Raw genomic sequence first — 24,306 nt, 5'->3', positions numbered from 1 at the left:
AATTTAAAGAAACAGGTTTTTACTAAAATTGACCATCTTGCTGAAATCAAGCTTGCTGTGCATGCAGCTTTATTCATTAGCTTCTACGTGTTAGGGCTAGATTCTGCCCTTGGCACCAGAGCCCATTAATGTTGCTGCATGGCCCATTCACAGCCAATGGAGTCCCTGAGAGCGATTCTGGATCAGCCACAATTTCTCCTTGGAGCTCCCTTGCAGCAAGCCCACTGCACCATCCCGGGGGATGGTACATCACACTCCCTCTGGACAGCTCCACTGGCTAAGAAGGGAAATTGCTTTGTAGGAAGGAGCAGGGACCATACTGCATAGCTCTTGCACAGAGCCAGCATCTTTGCCTTTAATATGTAGCTCCAATATGTCTTTCGTATGGAGAATCTATAGATCCCTTTCCTGAGGTGGACTTTACGCTAGGATTGTAATGGATTCTAATGTGAAGAAGCTTTTAATTCAAGGAGCCGTATTCTCCTGATAGAAAAAAGAAACACACTGACTGTTACATGTTAAAATCTAACCAGTGGAAATGGGATCTTCATATGAAGTTCTCATTTTAAAAAGAATTACATGCATATTCTCACTGTTTTGTCATCACACAAGAGAATACTATTTTAGTACTATAATATTACTCAGGTTGTAAGCTCTTTGGGTATGTCTACACAGGAAAGAAAAACCCCACGTCTGGTCCAGGCCAGCTGACTCACGCTTGTGGGACTTGGGCTACCGGGCTGTTTCACTGCTGTGTAGACTTCTGGGCTTGGGCTGGAGCCTAGGATCTGGGACCCTATGAGGTGGGAGGGTCCCAGAGCCCAGACTTCAGCCCATTCTCAGAAGTCTACACAGCGGTGAAATAGCCCTGCAGCCTGGACCTCACAAGCCTGAGTCAGCTGGCACAGGCCAGCCACGGTTTGTCTAGTTGCTTGGTAGACATACTCTTGGAGGCAGGGACTGTCTTTTCATTGTGTGTACTGTGTTTACCACAATAGATTCCTGATCCATGGTTAGGTCTTTAGACTATACTACTCTTGATACTACCTGTAACAGATAAAAGCCAGTTACGCTGGCCCAATTCAGAAGTCCGTGGTTAAATGCCTGGCTGAATTGAGGCTTTTCTTGACATCTAATAACTTTATATTTTCATATTTTAAAGTGTGTTCTTGTGCATGTTGCAGCTTCAGGTTTCCTAATTTAGCCTCCTGATTGATGGTTCAGAACAATGATTTTTAATACTGCTTTATCCAAAAAATAGGGTCTGAATGGTTGGGTTTTTTTTGTTTGTTTGTTTTTTTAACATTCCTTGTTGGTCTCTGTAAAAAAAAGAACTGCCTTCAGCTCGGCTAAAACCATTCTTAAAAAAAAAAAAGCAAACTCAAAATACAATTGTTTCTCAAAAATGTAATATTTAAAGTGGTGAATCTGTGCTTTTGATTCCTTGCTGCTAAATAAAATTGATTGGTAGGCACAGTAATCATATACCTTACTTCAATCTGACTTAACGTCACACTGAGTTGTCATCTATGAATTCCAAGTCATCCTTTCACTTCTGATAATTTTATCAGCTTTCTAACAACACGATCAGCCACATCTAGTTGAGCTTTACAGGCAGCAGTGCAGTGACCTTCTTTTTAATGCCCCCCCCTTTTTTTTTATTGTGGTTGGAGATGCTGCATATTAGCTTCTCCCCATGTCCTTCAAATAAACAAAGCAGCAAAAGCTGACATTTTACTTTGAAATATATGTTCTTCATCCTGCTTGCTATAGTCTGATGAATCAGAATGCATAGAAAATCCAAGTTAAATTGCATGGTATTTAGATAATTCACAAGATAGGAAAATAGTCCTTGCCAGTGGTCTAGCTAGTCCACTTTCAATATGAGCCATTTCAGAAGAAGATGAAAAACACTCCCTAATGGACAATTATTGAATAAGCTACCTGGTGAGAGAACTTCTTTCTATCCCAAATACTGAGTGGTTGCGTTAATGCCCTGAAGCATGAGGATTTATGTCTCATGCAGTTTGATACTATTTAATATATCTTTGGATGTTCAGTCTTATCCAGATAAAGGCCCAATGCTATAATACCTCAATGTTCTCTTGAAGCTTCTTGTCTTTATATATTTTAGCAGAGAGTTCCACAGGCTAATTAAGCATTGTGTTTTTTTAAAAAAGTATATCATACCCTTGCACCTTTCTCTCCATTGGCACCTGGGAATCCTGGAAAACCAGTGGAGCCCTGTATGAGAAATGGATGCAAATATCATCAAATATCTGTCACACCACCACCATACATCCGGTACTTAATCTAGAATTAAAACACATCACCAAATTGATGCAAAACATACATTACAATTAGATCAATGGAAATAGTTTTTAAAGCTGTCAGCTCTGGTGAATATCTAAAAATTAACTTACCATAACACCTCAAGTCCTGAATGCATTAAAAACATCAACATATGTCACAACATTATTTTTCATGAACATCAATAAGAAACTGTTTGACAAAATTTTTCCAATTTTAGTTAACAGTCGGAAAGAAAAGTTCATTAACCACCACTAGAAATTATTTTATTAAATCATGACCAAGAGAAATGAATCTTGGGAACTTGCCTCTGCTGAATCAGAGTGGCAGAACTAAAATTCTTTTCTTAATGAAGTATCAGTGTTGCACAGAGCATTCTTGTGGGCCTTATTGCTCTTCTGGTCAGCTATTTAAGAGGGCTGATTTGCACTTTTGTTTTCAAGTGGCTGTTACTGTGTGTTCACATTCACTTTTCAGAGACACATTATGACTAACATTAAAAACTCCAGTTCTGTTCAAGTTAGGTAACTCAGTAGAAAACATCTGTTTTAGCAGAATTCTCTTTACAGAGGTCTATATAACCCAGCACTGATGGTCTGTGTGGCTATGCAGTGGGATTGCATAGAGCCTAGAACATAACTTGGGCTTCAGGAAAGAGTCTTGAATCTGGGATGATACTGCTTGCTAAACCCTACCCACACCTTTTCCCCATCTCACCCTCACAAAGCCCACCATGCCTTCTGACTTCAACAGCAGTTGTATATATGTATTTATTTGAAGAATAGGTCCTACTATTTATTTGAAGAATAGGTCCTACTATTTATTATGAATAGGTCCTACACCTCCTCTCTCATATATTTTCAGACACTCACATCTATATTAAAATATATATAACACCCCAACAAGCTCTCAGATCAACTTTAACACTGGTGGGTCTCTGCCAGGATTAGACAGTGTGCAGTCAGTAAAAAGCCCTGAGTTTCCTAGTCAGAAGAAATACTTTTGATGAGATAACCAGTCATGCTTTTCACTTACATGGAGACCATACCTTTATCAACCCTGATCAGCAGGGATATTTTTCAAGGGAACAAGAGCTTCTCAAAAGAGCTTCTTGCTAAGTGATGCCCCCCTCTTATCTTTCAAATGAAAATGATACTTCTGTTCCAGTGTTATGATAAGCGTTGACAAACTTGCTCGCTTTATTCATAAAAAGGTGGCCATTGGACACTCACATGCAGTTACTCTATGAAACAGTGTACACATAACAAATTTGGAGGTTATACGCTCTTGTGGTGCATGAAATTTAGACAAGCTAATGGATGCTCACAGTAATTAACCATTAACCCTGGCCCTATGAAGAGTTCACTGTGAAGGAAGAACCTAATATTCTACAGTTTACAGAGAGAACTTAGAAAATGTGCTGACCATCAGGAAAATATTTGTTAAACTTAGCTAATGAGCTATAAATGTCACCATTCCCTCCACCACAACAAAATGGTTACAAGGAGAACTGACATGAGTCAACAAATACAGCTGTTTCCAGGAATTATTCCTTTCTCCCCACTCAATGTAATCCTTTACCCTTTCTACTTCTGTCATACCATTCTGAAGGATAGTGCTGGCTTGTCAGCTGCCAGTGCACTGATTTGCTAAGGAGATGACCTGGGGTTAGAAAAGAGCATTGACTTGACACAACTTACTTTCAAGTTACAGGAGATTAAAAATCACAGGTTTGGTTTGGCCTGTCATAGGGTAGTACTGGCCATATTCTGCTCAGTTCCCTGCTGCGATAACTCATCCATCTTTGTATGCACAACATGAGTGGGGTTTTTTTTATTATTGGTTTAGCAACAGGTAAACAGCTAGCTACAATGTAAATGGCCAGACTGTAAGAAAGAACTTCTCCATTTTCTTTATAGCATCAACTAATATTCTTTTCTGGTTTTGTTTTTAAGTTCTTTATGGTTTCCTTTTAATATACCTTATTTATAACAAGGCGTTCCATTTATCCACTAACTAAGTTGTCTTTGGGGGGTCAGGCCGCCCCAGTGCTGATGATTTTACATGAACAGAGAAAGAAGGAATTTCTTGTTTGAATTGTTTTCACCAGTTGTGATTCAGTGTATAAAAGCTGAAGAAAGTCTAATTTGGTACGAGGCCCCAAGTGTGTCCTTAAAACTGTGTGTTATAGTACCAGAGAGAAAAACTGTTCAGACATTAGTATGAAAGGCTTAGCTATAAATATTTAATATATACAGTATTCTCAGAACTTCCTGCAATCAAGCTGATGAGGACTAGATTTGAGAAAAATATAGTGAAATTATCTTATAATGGTGCCTGTGCCTAAGAACAGCACACAGAAGCAAATTCATACAAGGCAAATAAGTGGCAGAAAAAAGTCACCTTGAACCAGCTACTGACTATTGGGGTAGGACTTCTTATTTCCTTTAGACAACCATTATAGATTATATGCACCTTTGATTCTGTCAACCTTTTCAATGTTGATTTCAACAGGACTGTGGGTAGAAAAACATGCTACCGAACATGAGTAAGGGTGGCCAAACAACAGGCCCTGAGTGACTTGATGCATTGTAGCAGTCAAAACCCTTTCTAATCTGGTTGCCTAAACTTCATGGAATAGCCAACAGTGAGTATAGTTTGAATTAATTTCAGTTTTAACTTAACTTAATTTAACTTAACGAAATTCCCAGTGACATCTATATTGGAAAATATCCACCAATTTTCTTTGAAGTGTTTGTCTTTTTTGTTCTTAATACTGAATAATGTAAAACCTCTTTGATCTTAGACATGTCAAAAGAGAACAAAAAAGAACACTGAAATCTCCGACATTTAGGTTAAAAGGCAGAAGCAAGAAAGGATCTCTTTATCAAGAGTATTCACCTTGAGAAACACTTTCCTTAGACTGCTAGGGTCTATTTCATTCACACAGAGTATTCAGTGAATAAATACTCTTAAGAGAGGTTACTTAGCAGAAATATTGGACCAAATTGTAGGCTACAGATATAAAAAAAATATTTCAGTTAGTTATCCAGAAAGTATTATCTCTGTCCAAAATCACCAGTTCAAATTTGGAAGTAAGAATAGATCCCAGAATTTAGACTAGAGCAGCGGTTTTCAAACTGTGGGGTGGATCTCCCAAGGGAGGCGTGGGAATGTGTCACGGGAGGCCTGAGTTGTGTGCTTTTTTTTTTTTTTTAAAGAGCTCTGGCTGTCAATCCCAGGTGGTTGAGGCTCATATAGAAGGACCATGGGTGGTGATATATGTACTTGTGGGTGGTGGAGGTGGTGGTAGTGAGGGGGTAAACTGCTACAGACACAAAAAAGGGGGGCTGATCAAATAAGTTTGAGAACAACTGGACTAGAGGAAAGCTCAATATTTTATTGAGATGACATTCAGTCCTGCTAAAGGGGTAAGAGTTTTTCATTTATTGTACTATGCATTCTTAGCTGGGCTCATCTTTGACACACTCTGAAGGTAAGATGTAGAGAGGGACTTTCACAGACAACAGGAAATGTCCCTAACATTTTTAACGTTCCCCCCAAAATTATTTTAATAGGTCTTTCTAGCAGTTGCTTAATCTACACTGAGCCACTTCTCAAAACTACATTAAACTGATCCTTTTAAAATGTAATTTACCATTATTAAGTCTTTATAAATAATTTAGAAACAGAACCAGCTAACACAGATATTTTCTAGGGACAACAGAGTCCAAATGATACTTGAAGGAGGGACAACTGCAAAAAAAAGAAACAAACAAAATAGGGAATTGTGGACAGAAGGTAGGGGACTAACACAGGACAAAGAACAAAGCTAAGCATTCTGGTTATATGAATGTCAAGCAACAGACATCAGTCACCCTTTTAACACAAGCAAAGGAAAAATATGGAGAAAACTGTGAAAGACAATATTGTAAGAGTCCATCTCCTATCTTTCATGGTCACACACTTGGAAGTGTGTTGGAGATGTTAAGACGGCTCTTTCTGTAGTTAGTAGAAGATGGCAGAAACATAGCAGTGACAGTCTAAGGTCTATATCTGGGTCCTCAGACCATATTGCAAATTCCCATGGACATCAGCTTGAGTTCTGGGGGCAACATATGGCTTTAAGTCTTAAAGAGGCAGGAGTATCAGCAGTTGGCTCTTTTTCACTAGTCCATGATGTGTATAATAGCATATTGCTGGCACAGGTATATAATGCAAGTAAGATTGGCAGGGGCTTAAAAGTTGTATAGTTGAGGGAAGGGGAAGTAGTGGTCTAAAATGAACAACTGCAATGGACCTAACACATTTTTTGACATAAATTAAAACATCATGGTCAGGAAAAACAGAGTGAGAAACAACTCAGGGTTTGGATGCTCATAGACTCATAGATATTAAGGTCAGAAGGGAACATTATGATCATCTAGTCTGACCTCCTGCACAATGCAGGCCACAGAATCTCACGCACCCACTCCTGCAATAAACCTCTCACCTGTGTCTGAGCTACTGAAGTCCTCAAATCATGGTTTAAAGACTTCAAGGTGCAGAGAATCTTCCAGCATGTGACCCATGCCCCATGCTACAAAGGAAGGCAAAAAAACCCCAGGGCCTCTTCCAATCTGCCCTGGAGGAAAATTCCTTCCTGACCTCAAATATGGCGATCAGCTGAACCCTGAGCATGTGGGCAAGATTCACCAGCCAGATACCCAGGAAAGAATTCTCTGTAGTAACTCAGATCCCACCCCATCTAACATCCCATCACATGTCCTCCTTCCTTAAATATATAACTAATAGAACAGCTGCCGTTGTGGTTCATTTGTCCACAGCAAACCCACTCTTGAGTGCCATAAATAAAACTAACTCATTTACCTTTGGACCTTGTCTTCCTGGATATCCTGGCAGTCCTGGAACCCCAAGTTTACCCTGAAATTAAAAAAAAAAATTGTTTCTAGTAGTTCTTAATAGTTTAGTCATAACTTTATATAAAGTTTGTTTCCTTCCATAACATATACAATCAAATATTTTATTACATTCATCTTCATACTTCACCTATTTCCCTCCTGAGAAGTGGTCAATTGGCTTTGTTTCCAAAACCTCAGTTCCAAGAATGAAATCCTAATCTTGCTGAAATGGATGACGTTTTGCCGTAGACGGCAATGAACCCAAGATTTCACCCAAACACTCTTTCAACACTGTAATGTAGTGATGGTGGCAACAAAACATTAACACACCCTTTAACACAAAAGGCAATTCCCATAACAGTGCTTTTCATGTTGCACCACATGTTGGCTAATGTGTTTTGTTTATCTATAATCTCCATGAAAGCCAATGGATATTTGAAGATCAAGCACCACAGGTTGTCTTGAAGAGTTCTAAACTATATCAGAAAACATCATTGAAAATCATACCCCAAGAATAATCCAATATCACATAATATGTGGTGTGTTTTGAGAAAGCTGGCTGTCTTCCCAGCATCAGACAGGAAAATAGGCTGAGTAGATTGATGCTATTGAGTTACTAATTCTACTGCCTGAAGGTGGAAGGAGAGAATGCTGCTGTGTCCAGATTTCATAGTGTAGGTCCCACTCCATAGTCTTAGGTGATGAAACAAAGAATGTTTGCTAATTTGTCATTTTCAAAAAAAGGAAAAGTTGTTTTGCTCTCTAAGAGCCAGAGCCACTAGAGAAGAATATGGGTATTGTAAACACTCTGCAGTATTCCAGGCCATCACAATTTTGAAGTGGTCTCTACAGAAAAGATGTGAGAATGAAACATAATCTTGGACTCCAGCAATAATCTGGGATGCTAGAAAAGAGATACGGGGAAGCTCTTGCCTGAAAAGTGGCATTTGACAAAATAAATGTGTGTGCTTAAAAAAATAAAGCAGATGAATAGAGATGCAGAATATAACTCATGTTCATGAAAGCTTGTTTGTGCCTGGCAGGAGATATTATTAAAGAAGAATTCAGCCATTTATAAAGATAATCATGCTGACAGTTATATTCCACATCAAAGTCAGTTGAATGCATTAGAACTACTTAAGGTAGCATCCCCTAAAAGAAAAGTTTCACAGCGTGACATTGTTTCACACCCTGATAAATTCAGTGGGAGTCTTTCTGCTGATTTCAATGGGAGCCAGGACTAAGCTGACTATTTGGAGTCTTTTTGGTGACAAGATCCTCTCTGTCCATTTGCTCTTTCTTCAGTATGCTCCACACTGGCATTGTTATTTGAGCAAATTCAGCCCCTTCCTCCTGGGGTGTGGAAGGTTCCCTGGCAGCAGGGCCACATGAAAGTGGGGAACACAGAAGGACCAAAGTGGTCTTCAGGATGTTGGGGGTTGGACCAGGTTGGGCACCTTCTGCATGGTGGAGACCTCCCAGTGTGTGGCAGAGGACAGGGCATGGGTTGCTGCTATTACATGGATCTTCCCTTTCTCCCACCCTCATGTTGGTGTGGCAAGATGTTAGGGTCACAGAGACTATTACAACCATTAGACTGCAGAAGCCTTCACAGAGCAATTCTGCAGCCAGCTCATGTCATGGACAGCAATGAGCACTCTCCCCCAATCCATCACATATTGGCCCAGCATTCAGGCTGGACATTTGACTCAGGATATGGAATTTAAGGAGTTAGTATCCATACAAATGGGAATAATCTGGATCAAATATATTTCAGAGGCTCATCTAAACTAAGCCAACAGTGCTGCTAACTCTTAAAATTCTGTCACAAGTCTCCTGGTATTTGGTATTTTTCTTAACGCTCCAGCTCCTGAAGTCAAGAGGATTGTGAAAAAAACTCATCTTTCAATGTGGGGGAGGGGTGAGTAACTTGCTAGGCTTTGTAGAGTAAAATTGGAAAAAAATGAACCCTTAAGGGTCAAAAACCAGAATGCAAATTAACAGAACCCTAAATTTGTTAATATTTTAAAATCTTATGAGTTTTTACCCCCATCTCATGATTTTTTACTCATATTTGGAATGTTTGGAGTTGGCTATACTGAAAATCTCTTTAAACCGTACATTCATTTGTAAATCTCATGACACCAATACACTTTCCCATGAGAATCCTAACATTTTCATGTTTTTGGCAGGTCAGATATGGTGTAGGAATAGCCTTTTTTATGGTATTTCAGTACTCTCAATCCTGGCTGAAAACAGAAAATTCAGCATTCAGAAATGCTATAAAAGAAGCTAACTAAAGAGTCAGTTATGGTTTGGGAAAAAGTTCCTTTCAATTCTTGTTTTAATAGAACTTGTTCGCTGATCCAGTTACAACTCAATACAACCAAAGTGATATTCTAATCTGAATTGTGCTTCCATTCATCCAGGATAATAGTTCTAGCCTTCTTTTGTTATACGTTCTTTGATTCATGACCTTGTTATCAGCTGGCTGGGTATTTTGCAACATTTTGGGGAACATTAATTCATAAATAGCTCCCAATAGTTAAATAAAACTGAAAAGAACTCTTCTTGGAATGAGTGAACTGACTCTTAAGATAAGTTATTTGATGACCGTTTATGAATGATTCCAGTATCAAGTCTTAAATATAACCTTTCCTGAACTTCTAGTATGCCATGTAAATAAATCATTATGAACAGTAATGTTATGTTTATGACAAGAAGCAACTTATAATGAAAGAGTATTTCTTTCTATCTCTACTATCGCTAAAATATGTTCCTTCCTTTTTAGTTCCTTCTGCTGAAACTCTAGTCCATGATCCTGGTCATCTCTCTTAATACTGAGCATCTATATAGTCCTGTATACGTTTAAATACAAAACAGACTTTTATTATTTTTATTAGACCTTTTGTCCTAAAAGATGAAGAGGAACTGATCACAGAAAGGAAATTTAATAATAACTTAGATCAGGGATAGGCAACCTTTGGAACGTGGCCTGTCAGGGAAATCCGCTGGCGGGTCGGTTTGTTTACCTGCAGTGTCCACAGGTTCGGCCAATCACAGCTCCCACTGGCCGCGATTCGCCGTTCCAAGCTAATGGGGGCTGCGAGAAGCGACGCGGGCCAAGGGATGTGCTGGCTGCCGCTTCCCACAGCCCCCATTGGCCTGGAACAGCGAATCAGGGCCAGTGGGAGCTGTGATCTGGGAACCTGTGGGCACCGCAGATAAACAGACTGCCCCGGCCTGGCAGCGGATTTCCCTGACAGGCCACGTTCCAAAGGTTGCAGATCCCTGACTTAGATACAAGTAATCATGACATGATCACATTTATAATGTGCAAGAGAATAAAGTCCAGATCTCTCTCACTCTCACACACACACACACAAGCCAGATCAGCTGCGAGGAGGAATTTAATCAGATAAATTGAATGATAAATTGTAATAATTTAAGAACGCCTTACTATTTGCTCCCCTCAAAAAGCCTCAATCAAGGAAGAAGGCTGTCCTGGTTTAAAAAAAAACTAACCAGGTTCAGAGGGGAAGCAACGATAGCTATAAAAATAATAACAAATGGAAGAAAGTGGAAGCTTATATTAATAAGTATAAATCAGAAGTTAAGAATTGTAGAAAATGATAACGGAAGCAAAGGGACACAAGAAAAAAATCTATGGGCAGCAGAGTTAAGGTAAATAAGGAATTTAAAAAAATATATTAGGAACAAAAGAATCCTGACAATGGTATAGGTCCATTACTGAATGGAAATGGTAGAATTATCAATAGTAATTCAGAAAAAAACAGAAGTATTCAATAAATATTTCTGTTTAATATCTGGATCAAAACCAGACAATATAGTCTCATCATATGATGATTATAACACTCTTTCTATTCCAAAAGTATCTGTGGAGGATGTTAAACAGCAGTTATTAAAGCTAGACATTTTTAAATCAGCAGGTCCAGGTAACTTGCATCAAGAATTTTAAAAGAGCTGGCTGAGGAGCTTGCTTGACTATTACTGTTGATTTTCAATAAGTCTTGGAGCACTGGGAAAGTTCTAGAAGAAAGCAATTGTTGTGCCAAGTTTTAAAAAAGGGGAATGGGATGATGTGGGTAATTATAGGAGTGCCAACCTGGCAGCAATACTAGGAAAACTAATGGAACAGAGGATACAGGATTGATTAGTAAAGAATTAAAGGAGGTAGGTTAATTAAAGGTAATTAATATAAGTCAAAATGAGTTATAGAAAATAGATCCTATCAAACTAGCTTCAATTTTTTATGAGATTACAAGTTTGGTTGATAAAGGTAATAGTGATATTATAATATACTTAAGACTTCTGTAAGTTGTTTGACTTGGTACCATACAACATTCAGATTAAAAAAAATAGAACAATATAAAATTAATACTGCACATATTAAATGGATTAAAAACTGGCTAAGTGATAGGTTTCAAAATGTAATTATAAATGGGTAATGGTCATTAAGCTGGTGAGTTTCCTGCAGACACCCGCAGAGATCAGGTCTTGGCCCTATGCTATTTAACATTTTTGTCAATGATCTGGAAGAAAACATAAAACCATCACTGATAAAGTATGCAGATGTCACAAAAATGGGAGAATTGTAAATAATGAGTATGACAAGTCACTGATTCAGAACTGTCTGGATCACTTGGTAAACTGGGAGCAAGCAAACAACATGCATTTTAATATAGATAAATATAAATGTAAACATCTATGAACAAAGAATGTAGGCCATACTTAGAGGATGGGGGGGGGGGGAGTTCTATCCTGGGAAGCAGTGATGTTGAAAAAGATGTGGGGGTCATGGTGGATAAACATGAGCTTCTAATGCAATGCTGTGGCCAAAAGAGCTAATGTGACCCTGGGATGCATAAACAGTGGAATCACAAGTAGGAGTAGAGAGGTTATTTTACCTCTGTATTGGCAACTGCTGCTGAAATACTGAGTCCAGTTCTGGTGCCCACAATTCAAGAAGGATTTTGGTAAATTGGAGTGGGTTCAAAGAAGAATAATTAAAGGATTAGAAAATGCGTTATAGTGATAGATGCAAGGAGCTCAATCTATTTAATTTAAGAAAGAGAAGATTAAGGGGCCTTGATTACAGTCTATAAGTATCTACATGGGGAACAAATATTTAATAATGGGCCCTTCAATCTAGCAGAAAAAGATGATCCAAAGGCTGGAAGTTGAATCTAGATAAATTCAGACTGGAAATAAAGCATACATTTTCAACCATAAGGGTAATTAACCATTGGAACAATTTACCAATGGTTATGGTGGATCCTGCATTTCTGACAATTTTTAAGATTGGATGTTTTTCCAGAAGATACGTTCTAGGAATTATTTTGGGGAAGTTCTATGGACAATGTTATACAGGAGGAACAGACTAGATGATCTCAAAGGGCCCTATTAATCTAATCCTCACATCGGCCCCATGAGGTTTCAGGGTTAAGTACCATTACTTCCATTTTAAAGATAGAAAAACTGATACAGAAAAGTGATATGACTTTCATAAGGCTATACTGAGGTACAGCCAGGATTAAAATTAGCGTGGGTCAGAAAAACTTTGCTGAAACAATTTTCCATCAGAAAATGCAGTTCTGTCAATGGAAACACTTCACAAAATTGTGTTGATTTTGCCAAAATTTAATTTTCAGAAAAAAAAGGTGTGTGTGTGTGGGGGGGGGGGATAAGTTCTAACAGTGTTGAAATGACCCATTTTGATATTTTTTAACAAAACATTTACATTTTTGTTTTTGAAAGGGCTTTTCATTTTGATATTGTGTGTGATATTGTGTGTATATATACAGGGCCGGCTCTACAGTTTTTGCCGCCCCCAAGCAGTGAAAAAAAATTGCCGTTGTGGACGGCAAAAGGGAGAAGCTGCCACTGAATTGCCGCCATGGCCAGCGGGACAGAGGGGCTGCCGCCGAATTGCTGCCACCGTGGAAACTCTGCCTCCCCTTTCTAATACTTGGAACGCTGGTGCCTTGAGCCGTCTGTGTGTGTGTGTGTGTGTGTATATAAGTTCGAATCAAAACATAATATTTTGATTTTGTCAAAATGAAACACAACCAATTGGATATGGAATGAATGAAATGAGATTTTTCTTTTGTGGAGAATTCTAAAATTTTGGGGTTTGTTCCAATTCAGAATGAAGCCAGTGTTTGAAATCTCACAATCCTCTGTGAAACAATTTGTGTGCTGCAGAGCTCTGATTAAAACACTGCACCTCCTGATTCCATCCTATATTCTCATCCCCCTACTTCTTTTCTACCACAAGTTCCCTTATTTTTGGTCTCCTATTTCTTACCTCTCTTCTGGCCCAGGCTACCAAAAACACTGCACTGAAATGGCACTCTGACCTTTTACATACCATGCCTTTGAGTCCCTTTTCCAGCTTCCTCTCTCTTTCTGTATTGGGTTCAAGATCGAAGAGTACTTGTGGCACCTTATAGACTAACAAAGTTATTTGGACATAAGCTTTCGTGGGCTAAAACTCACTTCATCAGATGCATGGAGAGGAAAATACAGTAGGTAGGTAGGTAGATAGATAGATAGAACATGAAAAGATGGGGGTTGCCTTTTTATAGTGGTAATCAGGATGGCCCATTTCAAACAGTTGACAAGAAGGTGTGAGTAACAGTGAGGGGGAAAATTTAGCATGGGAAAATAGTTTTTAGTGTGTGTAATGACCCATCCACTCCCAGTGATTTTTCCTCCTGCTGATAATAGCCCACTGTATTGATTTGTCTCGTTAGAGTTGGTAAGGCAACCCCCATATTTTCGTGTTCTCTGTGTGTGTGTATATATATATATATAACTTCCTACTGTATTTTCCACTCCATACATCTGATGAAGTGGGTTTTAGGCCATGAAAGCTTATGCCCAAATAAATTTGTTAGTCTATAAGGTGCCACAAGGACTCCTCGTTCTTTTTTCTGATACAGACTAACATGGTTATCACTCTGAAACTGGTTCAAGATCATTATTCTCATTTTCAGGATTCTACATCGCATACGCTCCATACATCTCAGTCCTTGTTTTTCATTATGTTCTAATGCCCCACACTTTGTTCAGTCTTCCTTTTTAGTAGCACCTTTCTCTCCTTCTGCCACTCCTGATTTTGTGTTTTTTGTCATGATACTCCTCATACTTTAAAACAATTTATCTTTTCCCATTCACCAAGCAATTTCTGCTCCTTCAGATCTTCTGTGTAGCCTTTCAATGCCAAACTACTCTCTAGCACTGTCACCATCCATGCTGGTGTCAAATTTTCTTTGAATCATATTTGTCTTTGTTAGATTAGACTGTAAGCTCCTCAGGACAGGATTTAGCTGTCTCATGTGTCAGGAAGTGTTATGCATATCTATGGATAGCTACAAAATAATAATTTTCATTATTTGTGTAGTGTCTGAGATCACTCTAGTAGCTGCCCTCAGCAGCCATAACCTACGGCTTTCAGATAGCTAAAGGAACTACTTTCAGCAGTAACAGCCTTTGGAGTTGAAGATCCTGGTTTGATCTCCATTATGAGGCAATGTTTCTTTACATTAGCTGTTGGTTACTAACCTTTTCACCAGCCTGCCCAGCACCACCTGGGTCCCCTGTTGGGCCTGCTCGACCTTTTGGACCTTCAGGGCCATCTTCTCCTCTTGGACCCAGTGGACCAACTTCACCCTAAAATTCAATATGGTATAAATACAGAGCCACTGCCTATGTTCATACCAATACACTGTTTGCAATAGCAGGACATTTTAGGATTTATTTTATGAAACAAACAATTACTTGAAAACAAATGTAAATGAAGATTAGGAAAAAATATTAGTGCTTTTGTGCTAGTAACAGAATTCGAGTTGTGGGGGTTGGGCATTGGGTTACTTAAACCCAGGATAGGGGTGTATATTAACACCACTTTTGGAGGATCGGTGAGGCCCCCTGTGAAATATGGTTACACCATTTCCCCTGCACCAGCCAGAATATGGCCCTCAGGATTAATCTAGTACATTATACATGGAATGGAATTAGTGTGAAAATATGGATGCCTGGATAACCAATTAGTCTGTTGGTAATGTTAGCTTAAAACCATGAAGTCTGAGGCTGGTGAGCTCCACTGCAGTCAATAGAGTAATGCTGATTCCCAGCATGTGAGCATCTGGCCCCAAATCTACGTGTGTGCAGGTTAAAAATAAATTAATGAAAACACTGCTTGTTACATTTAATTATAAATAAGTTTAAAGTGATATTCACAAACTAACAGCTAGAATTTCTAAGTACTATATTTTCCTATATAAATACTTACTCTGTCACCTTTAAGACCCATGTCACCTTTAAATCCTGGGAAACCATCTTCACCCTAAAGAAAGCACAAAATATAGAAAAATGTGTTCATTAAAAAAAGATACTTTTACAAATGGAATTAAAACATTAGGTAATCTAAGTGGATGAGCATAATAAGTGCAGTAACTCCATTCAATTTAGAACTTCACATGCCTAATGATTTTAATATGGCCATTACTATATCCAAATATATAGATATCTATGCAGCTACACTGAATGATTGCTCATCTTGGGAAAAAGTTGTGAATAATGGGGAAGCTCTCGTAGGCAGGACATAAATTTCTGAATTTATTATGAACTCCTTCATAGAAGACAATGATCTTCTGCATTAAATTCCATCCTTATACATTAAAGTTTTTATTCTGTTTATGCTTTCTACTGATAAGATCTTCATCCTTTTTCATAATTGGTTGATGGACTGACAATGCAACTAAACCTTAATATTGTTCTGTCCATTGGCAGAACCATTCATCCTTTTTATTTATTTATTTTTATTAGTGGCCCAAAAGCATCATAAAGGAATAACCAACTCTTAAAGTTTAGTGAAAGAAAGGTCAACAGATTCCTTACTGATTTAGTAAATCCTTTATAAAACTAAAAGTGAACTTTAAAAAGTTCTGAACTTTTTCACTGAACTTTAAAAGATATTTCTTTATTCATGTAAACATACGTATACCCATGTTCACAGCATATGGTGCCACACAAAGCTAACGGAAACAGTAGTGTCCACATAGAGTGGTCAAATGTAAAAGCATGAAAGGTGGCTCAATGGCTACGTTCATTGGTTGATACAAACATATATTCTATGGGTAATTAAAAGAAAATGATCTAGTCAGCATGGCAAAGATAAACACGCTGACACCTTAAGGATGTGTTTGTACATAGTGGTTGAATCAGAACATGTTAGGATCCTAGGGGACACTATTTATATACAGATAGCTAATCTCCTCAAAGATATTATGCAGTTGTCCATGTTTCCATAAAAATAGCCAACAGTGAGGAACATTCTACTCTGTTACACTTGAGCACCTGGATAGTGACTCCACTGACATTAAAAAAATCAATGGAATTATTCCAGATTTGCACTAATGTAATTGAGAGGAGTTTTTGGTCCACTATGACTACATCTGAGTCTTTGCGCAACTACCATTCTGATATCAAGGCCATAGAAAATTCTGGCAAGTACATTTTTTAGTTGCTGTTCCTCATTGCTGGGGATGGAAGCTCTCTCTCTGCTGAACGAACTTGTAGAAAAGGGGTTCACTATAATGCTGATGTGCTTCAGGTGAAGAAGTATTGGTGATGTCAGTCTAGAATTAATGACAATGAGCTCCAGTTGTTGCTAATAAAACAGTAAGGGCATTGTACTTCATCGTCAACAGATTGCACTCCTATATCTAGAGTTTTCTCTTTTCCCATGCCAACCAGAGAAATTTGACATGGCCCACAAACCTAAAACCATGACATTATTTTTATTCCATTCAATATTTCAAGGAGAATTATTCCATGACAAAAGTGTTTCCAGAGGTAAATGGATCAAGAGAAATATGCCATGATAAGTCAGCACTTTAATTTCCTTACAAAACTTACAAGTACAGTCAAATCTCATTCTTCAGTGGATTGTAAGGTTTTTGCACAAAGCATGAGGTGCTGTAGCAGGTCATGATTCATGGGAAAAAGACACACTAGGAAAAGGTTTAGGTAACTGATAGGTCGTCTGTGTTTTGGGTGATAGTGGTAAAAGGTCCCATGAGGTCACTCTATAATCCAGACATTAAAATTCTAGAGTTACAAATACCTATTTATTAACATTTAAAGAGAGGTGTTGATCAAGTAGAGCATGAGAAACCTAAAAAAGGCTTTAGTTATGAGTTACTCGATTATACCCATGGACAATAATGTGGTTCAAATAAATGAGGACACCTTGCATACCCACAAGGATTGAGAGCTGCCTATCACAGATCAAAAAGTTGCCAAATGAACTGAAACTCTTCATCCATCAGAGTGAGGTTCAAGCTACTGAGAGCTAAAGGATCTTGACTTTAGTTCAGCTTGGAGGCGAGAGTGAATCTCTAAGGCCCTACTCTGTAGGTAATAAAAAATAAAACAGAGTTCTATAAATAGTCTATTGGTCAATGCAGAGTCATAACTCCCTTGTCAACTTTGGGACCACTTGAGATCAATAATGGTGTGGCAGATAGATCAATTGCTCTACCTCTCTCTTCTCATAATACTGTGCTTTTCACAGTAGTATTTGACTGCTCTAAATCAATAATGCTTATATGTAACAGACATATAAGCTCCACTAGAGCATGTCCTGTGGTCTCAGAGGTTTCTATGTATTTGGTACATCAGTGTCAATTTTGAGGTGTGCACTAATGTTTTGGGTCATACAGCAGCTATCATCAAACAACTGTTAGGATCATAGAGGCTGCTAGGAGGTCTTTAATGTCATGATGTCTTTAATGTCCAAACCTTGGTTTTTAAAGTCCTATTCAAAGAACACAATGAACTATTGAGCACTGTGTATCTTTATATCTATTTATTTGTGGAGATACAGCTATCTCATTATTTATCAATATGGAAAAATCTGTTATTTATTTATCCTCATTGCATGTTTGCTATATTTTGAATAATAGCTCATGTTTATATAAAGCTTGGTAGTATAGTGAAGAAAGTTATTATAATGAACAAAATGTGTTGTCACTGCAGAATTTCAAAAGCATGAAACTCCTTTCAGGGGCTTGATCCTTCAGGCTGTTCTCCAGTACTCATGTCAAAGGCAGTTTTCAAGAGCGAACCTTCAGTCTTGAAAAATAAATGTACACTCTGTGGTAACAGAGCAATAAGGCCAGATATGCCTATGTGAGATGGCTGTTTGAACCGCAGTTCTGGGACAGACTGACTCTAAAACTTGTGCATCCATCCCCAGAAGGATCAGCCCAGTGCAAGGAGTCTCCAGTGGGATAGAGTTAGCACAGAGGTTCTTATGCCACTCCTTCACTTCCTGCAGTTATAACACTGAGGAAAGAGGGTAGGGCTAGGATATCCCTATGACAATCCCTGGCTGGGGTTTTGGCCCCAAGGGGCCACTATAAGCTAATGGAGGTTGCAGCAGCCTGAGTGTGATCTAACTTCATGAAGGGGAAATGGCCCTGCATATAGCAGCAGCAGGAGGTTTGGGAGAATGCATTGTGAGTTTTAATCACATTTGCACACATATTCCCTATTTGTGCTGTGCACATCTTTGCCATAGCAAAGGATCTGGTCTATTGTCTGCATTTCAGACACCAGAAAGTCTGGAAGTCAATGGAAGGTTTGGGTATATAAGAAATACAGAATCTAGTCTATAGTATGAATCACAGTCGTGAAAGTAATAATTGTCACAAGTGTCTTGGATGTGACAAGCTTCTAGGGATCTACTATTGTCAGTGGTGGAAAGAGGGAAGGCTAATTCTCCACTGCCCTGAACCTTGTGTGTAAGTCAGTTACACCTGTGCAAAGTAGGTGGAAAATGCTATTGCTCTGATCTGGTAGAATTTTACATACATTTTACACAGATGTAAATAGCTATGCAAGGTGCAGGGCAGTGGAGATTCAGGCCTGATACATTCCCCGTGGATGGTGAAAAGTAACCACTGCTGCCTGGGAACAACAGTACTTGGGAGAAGGAAATAAAAGATGTAGCACTGAAAAAAGGAGACCCTTTTGTTCACCGGAACACAGAAAAACACTTTTTTTTTTTAAACAAAAGCAAGTCCAATTCTATGTTTACCTTTTCACCTTTGGAGCCCTTGAGACCACGGACACCATCAGCTCCCTGTAGAAAACAATGAGAAAATGCCTCACTGTACATAACCAGAAAGTTTCAAATATTCAGATTTTTTTTTTAAATGAACCATACCTTCACACCACGAGGACCAGGATAGCCAATTGGACCCTGAGGACCTGGAGGCCCCTAAAATACATTGGATTAGAAAAACTCTGTATGTTAGTCAGTTAACAAATAGTTTTCGAAGTACGATCCACTTACCTTAACTGTACCACAAGTAGTCTAAAGGAAGTCATTGGAATAATACTGGACCGACAGGCTTTTCTGGCTGACTGCCCCTACAAAAACTTGTGGGCATATCAAAGCATTTTTCTAATTTACTGTGGATCTATTTATGGTTTTGCTGTGGATTTATACTTTGGGGAATTTCATATGAAAGCAACGTGCTAAAAACATCAACTCACAACATAAATAATCTGAAATTAAGATAATTTTGAAAATATAAGGAGAACACACCAGTGTTAATGATGTCTGCACAGGGCAGAAGCTATGTGTTAGAGATAAAGACATAAGAATATATCACTCTACTAACCCTTCCCCATCATTTAAAAAAAAATCTCACAAATTCACATTCTGTGCCATACTCTACTCTCCTATAGGCAGCTGCTATTCCCATATATACAGATCTTGCCGAATCTGACTCCTTTTTTCAGTGTTTGTATTGTCAGAGTAATAAATCCATCAATCATGGTCTCTCTTAAAAATTCCCCAAAGTCAACATGGTCTGATTTTTAAAAATTGTCAACGTTTAATTGATACCGACTGGGGATTTTTTGGCATTTATTGTATCCTGAGGATTTTTTAAAATCTATTTCACTATACCTTTGCAAATATAAAATCAAGAGAAGATAAACCTTTGCTACTTTAATAGTACATCCTGTTTCATAATACTTCCTGGCCTCATAGTAAAGAAAAAGGCCCCCAAACATGTAATAGATGGCAGCATAAGGACCAGATTTTAATACCCTGATTTATACTATTTATAATGTATAGTACTTTACTCCGTTGTCTTCAGTAGGACTACTCGGGAAGTAGTGTGTTATTCAGCATGAGTAAGGGTTTCAGAATCTGGCCTTAACATGGCAGGGAACTTTACAAACCCTTTAAATATTTCACTACAATGAAGAAATTATTTTCCACTGGCTTGCTGCAAGTGACTGAAAAATCCATTGATTGTGTGTGTTTTGCTATACCCCCCTCACAGAGCCTCTCAATAGTCTCAGCATGTAGCACACACTATAAAACTGCAAACTCAAAGAAGTTGCAAGTTATCTGTCTGAAACATGTGACCGTTTATTAAATCCTGAGTAGACATGAATAAATATAAATAGAGTGCCTTGTTAAAGTAAAACTGCTTGTGGAGTTCACAGATTGGCACTCAATAAATATGGTTGTCAGTACACACATGCTGTGAATGGGTGATGCATTTTCTATCACTTATGATCCCAATAGCTGTAAGAGCAACAGATTACATGGTTGACAAATTTACTAAATAAACAAATAAATACAAATTGAATAGGCACATGTTTATGGAAGTTTTGAAACTTACCAAAGCACCTTTCTCTCCAGACTGACCCTCTTTGCCAGGATGACCCTGATTACAGAAAGATAAATATTTTTTGGAAAATATGCTCTTCATGAAAAACAATTCATTATACAAATAAATTGGTTTTAAATAATTTAACATCATGATGACCCCAAATCCAGCCCTGTTTCTGGATTAGAGCATGAAAAATACACCTTTTGATTTTGAGGATAGATTTACTGTTTTAATATATAACTAGTTTACATAACAAAGAGAAATCTGGACAGTAGTTGTATTATTGGGAATGTATTAAGCAATATTTTGATCACATCCAGTTAATATTTCAACTGCAGGAGTCTTTTAATCTAAGACACACTCTGATTTGATTACTTTAGTGTTTTGAAAGAGCCTATATGATACAACTTCATGCAGAAATCCCTAAACCATATAAAAAGGTTACAGGAGTTGTCTGAGAGGCCTATAATGAGATTGATCTAGTCTCATTTATAGCATTAAGTAAATGCTTTTCCTTTAAATCATTGCTTACTTTTAAAATAAAACTTTTTGAGGGGTGCAGGCTGCTACTGTTTAAATTCTATATCATTATAGTTATATAAAGCTCCCACTAGAAATGTAGCCCAAGAATTAAGCTTTTGTGGGTGTGTGAGAGAGAGAAAGGGAGATCACTCGAAAGGATAATTCCTCACTGCATTCCCAGTGGGAGACGACAGTGATTATTTTTGATCTGTCATCAAAAATTACACTAAAGTGAAATTTAAAATGTTAATGGCAGATTACAGTTTGAGGAAATCAACAAGTAACACTTTTTCTACTATGTGTAGATCCACTCTTATTTGAAGGGTATAGTAAATCTTTAGTTTTGCTGTACGTGTAGCCACTTCTTAAATATTAGCTTCTTGGTGGTATTAACTTTCAAAAAGTGTTTTCAGTATGTTAATTGATATCAGATTTTTAAATACCTGCCAATCTTTAACTGATAAACTTCTGATTTTTATGTTTAGTTTTCTAGCTGATAATATGAATTTAAAATATGCTATTAATTATATATATATATATATATATATATATACACCTTTCATTAATAGCATATTTTAAATAGATAAAAGTAAGTGATATATATCTATGCATTCTACAATATTGATTAGAAGGATGAATATCAGATAGGTAGAAACAACTTATTGTCTTGCTCATCTCAAACAGCATTAACATTTTTTTTTTCAGTTTTACTCAAACAAATGCATCTTGGTTTGAAAATCTGAACTAATATTCAAGCAGATGATCTTATTGTGCGCAAAGTTATAACTACTTACCCTGCATGGAAAGTCTGTGATTCTATAATGCTACCTCTGTCAGGGGTGATGCTTACCAAGAGTTTCAGCGACTTAACCTGCCTGCCCTACCTTTCAACCAAACAAACCCATGCACAAGGTAGGGAGATGACTGTCTAGGCAGATGGTGGGGTGCAGGCAGTGGTTCATGCACGGGCACACACATACACATGCAAACACTACGTGTGTGCTTATTCATTCTTCACTGCATTTGTCTTTATTTCTGATTTTTATGTGTAACAAAATGCAGGTTTTCAAATACCAGTGATGTTTGTAAGGGCTGAGAGTTTTCAGAAGCCAGAAGAACTTGCACAAGTGGACAAAGATTCAAGTCTAACTGGAATCTCCAACGATGCCTTAATATGCATTGCCAACAGTCTGTATGGATGTGCTGCAATAGCAGGCAAAAGGGAGATTGACGATCATGGATGCAGTTCTGTATCCATAATACGTTCATTTTTTCTAGTTTAATGCCCCTGGGACAACGTCTATAGTTCTTAACCTTGCAAAATTCCTGTTGAGGTCATTGAGAGTTTTGCTTGGAATTTGACCTAGGAAAGGGGGAAAGATTATTATATGAGGAAATGGCATAGTGGGGAAAGGACTGAGGGGGACAGTATAAGGAATTGTGCTGCCTACAATTAAGTGGCCCTTACTGGAGGTAAAAATATAAACATTTTGATACAAGAAAGCTCTCTTTTTCTCTCTCTCATCTGTCATTAGGCGTACTGGTTTTATAGTTACTAGGTTTAGGGCGTGATTTTGAACAGTAATGTAAGTAATTTTATTCAAGTAAAAATCTTTGTTGGGTGTTCACTGAGTTTAGTAGAGCTGCTCATGTCAGTTCAGTAACTCATGGGGGTAAGCGCTTACATGAAGATGAGTTTCCTAATGTTCAGAAGATTCTTATTCTGGTAATCCTGCCCCCATGAAGAACCTGAAAGAGTGGGGTCCACTCCCTTGATATGCCCTGATCAGGAGCTGTGAGGAAGTAAGGTGTAACCAGCTTTATGCCAGCTGAGAAAATCCCTTAATCAAGAGCATTTCCTGGTGGCCATAGGTACATACTTTATCCCCCATTTACACTGCCACATTGACATAAATGAGACAGTGGATTTGATCCACTGTATGTCTCCCCGGCTATTGGCACATGTTACAAGCATAATTGATTATCAAGGTCCACATTTTTAAAAGGGCTTCAGCAAATGTTAGCAGCCCCCTAACTTTAATAATGCCTCAAGTTCAAATAATACAGAGGTATACACAGGTTTTACAAGTTTGTTCCCAACTAAGAGCACTGCTTCTTTTCTTCTTGTAATGCAGTACATTGCATGCAGTGACCCAAAACTGCATACTGATTTTGAACAGTATGTAGACATTCAGAGGACAAAATACTATATTACTTACAGAAGGCCCATCAGAACCAGCAAGTCCGGGAAGGCCAGGTTTGCCCTGTGGTCCCTAAACACAACAAAAAGGATACATTTTAGGAATAATATTAACAAATAGGTTGCTCAAGCTAAAATAGGTTACAACAAATAAATTAACTATGAACAAAAAGAAATATGTTAAAGCATACAAAGTGATGGGAAAAAATAAAAGTTGAGAGTGTTCCAAAAGCTAGATCCAGAGACTTAGATTCTGATCTCAGTTACACCAGTGTAAATCCATAACAATTCCAATGACTTCAAAAAAGTTACTCTCAGTGCTCACTAGTGCAAATGAGAAAGGAGCAGAGAAATTGCCATATGGCATCAGACCCATGGTCCATCTAGTCCAGTATCCTGTCCCTGAAGAAGGAAGAAATCCCTCAGAGGACAGATACCAGATAACCTATTCCTGATAGTTAGAGACTTAAGGCCTGAAGCATGAGGTTTTATCTCCCTTTCAAAATTTGTGTTATCAATATTATGACTGAATATTTTTGTTATCCACATAAACAGCCAATCCTTCTTTGAATCTTTCCAAGTTGTTGGGCTCAGCAACATACTGTGGCAATGAGTTCCACAAACTAATTATGCATTGTGTGAAAAA

At 38.0% G+C, this 24,306-nt stretch overlaps 1 protein-coding gene across 3 annotated transcripts in view; it reads right to left on the bottom strand.

The window, feature by feature from the left end:
- Nucleotides 1-24,306, bottom strand: part of COL11A1 (collagen type XI alpha 1 chain) — a 234,301-nt gene that overhangs the window by 99,791 nt on the left and 110,204 nt on the right. For all 3 annotated transcript variants that reach the window (XM_075131591.1, XM_048861614.2, XM_075131590.1), the window contains 8 exons: nucleotides 23,680-23,733; nucleotides 20,948-20,992; nucleotides 19,471-19,524; nucleotides 19,342-19,386; nucleotides 15,529-15,582; nucleotides 14,799-14,906; nucleotides 7,180-7,233; nucleotides 2,191-2,244 (listed from right to left, as the gene is read on the bottom strand). In XM_075131591.1, the coding sequence (XP_074987692.1) occupies nucleotides 2,191-2,244; nucleotides 7,180-7,233; nucleotides 14,799-14,906; nucleotides 15,529-15,582; nucleotides 19,342-19,386; nucleotides 19,471-19,524; nucleotides 20,948-20,992; nucleotides 23,680-23,733 (468 nt within the window). The remainder of the gene's footprint in view (nucleotides 1-2,190; nucleotides 2,245-7,179; nucleotides 7,234-14,798; nucleotides 14,907-15,528; nucleotides 15,583-19,341; nucleotides 19,387-19,470; nucleotides 19,525-20,947; nucleotides 20,993-23,679; nucleotides 23,734-24,306) is intronic.

Source organism: Caretta caretta, chromosome 8 (assembly GCF_965140235.1).
Source record: "Caretta caretta isolate rCarCar2 chromosome 8, rCarCar1.hap1, whole genome shotgun sequence".
Lineage (NCBI taxonomy): Eukaryota > Metazoa > Chordata > Testudines > Cheloniidae > Caretta > Caretta caretta.
Note: the sequence above shows the minus strand (reverse complement) of the source record. Positions and strands in the feature narration are given on the sequence as shown.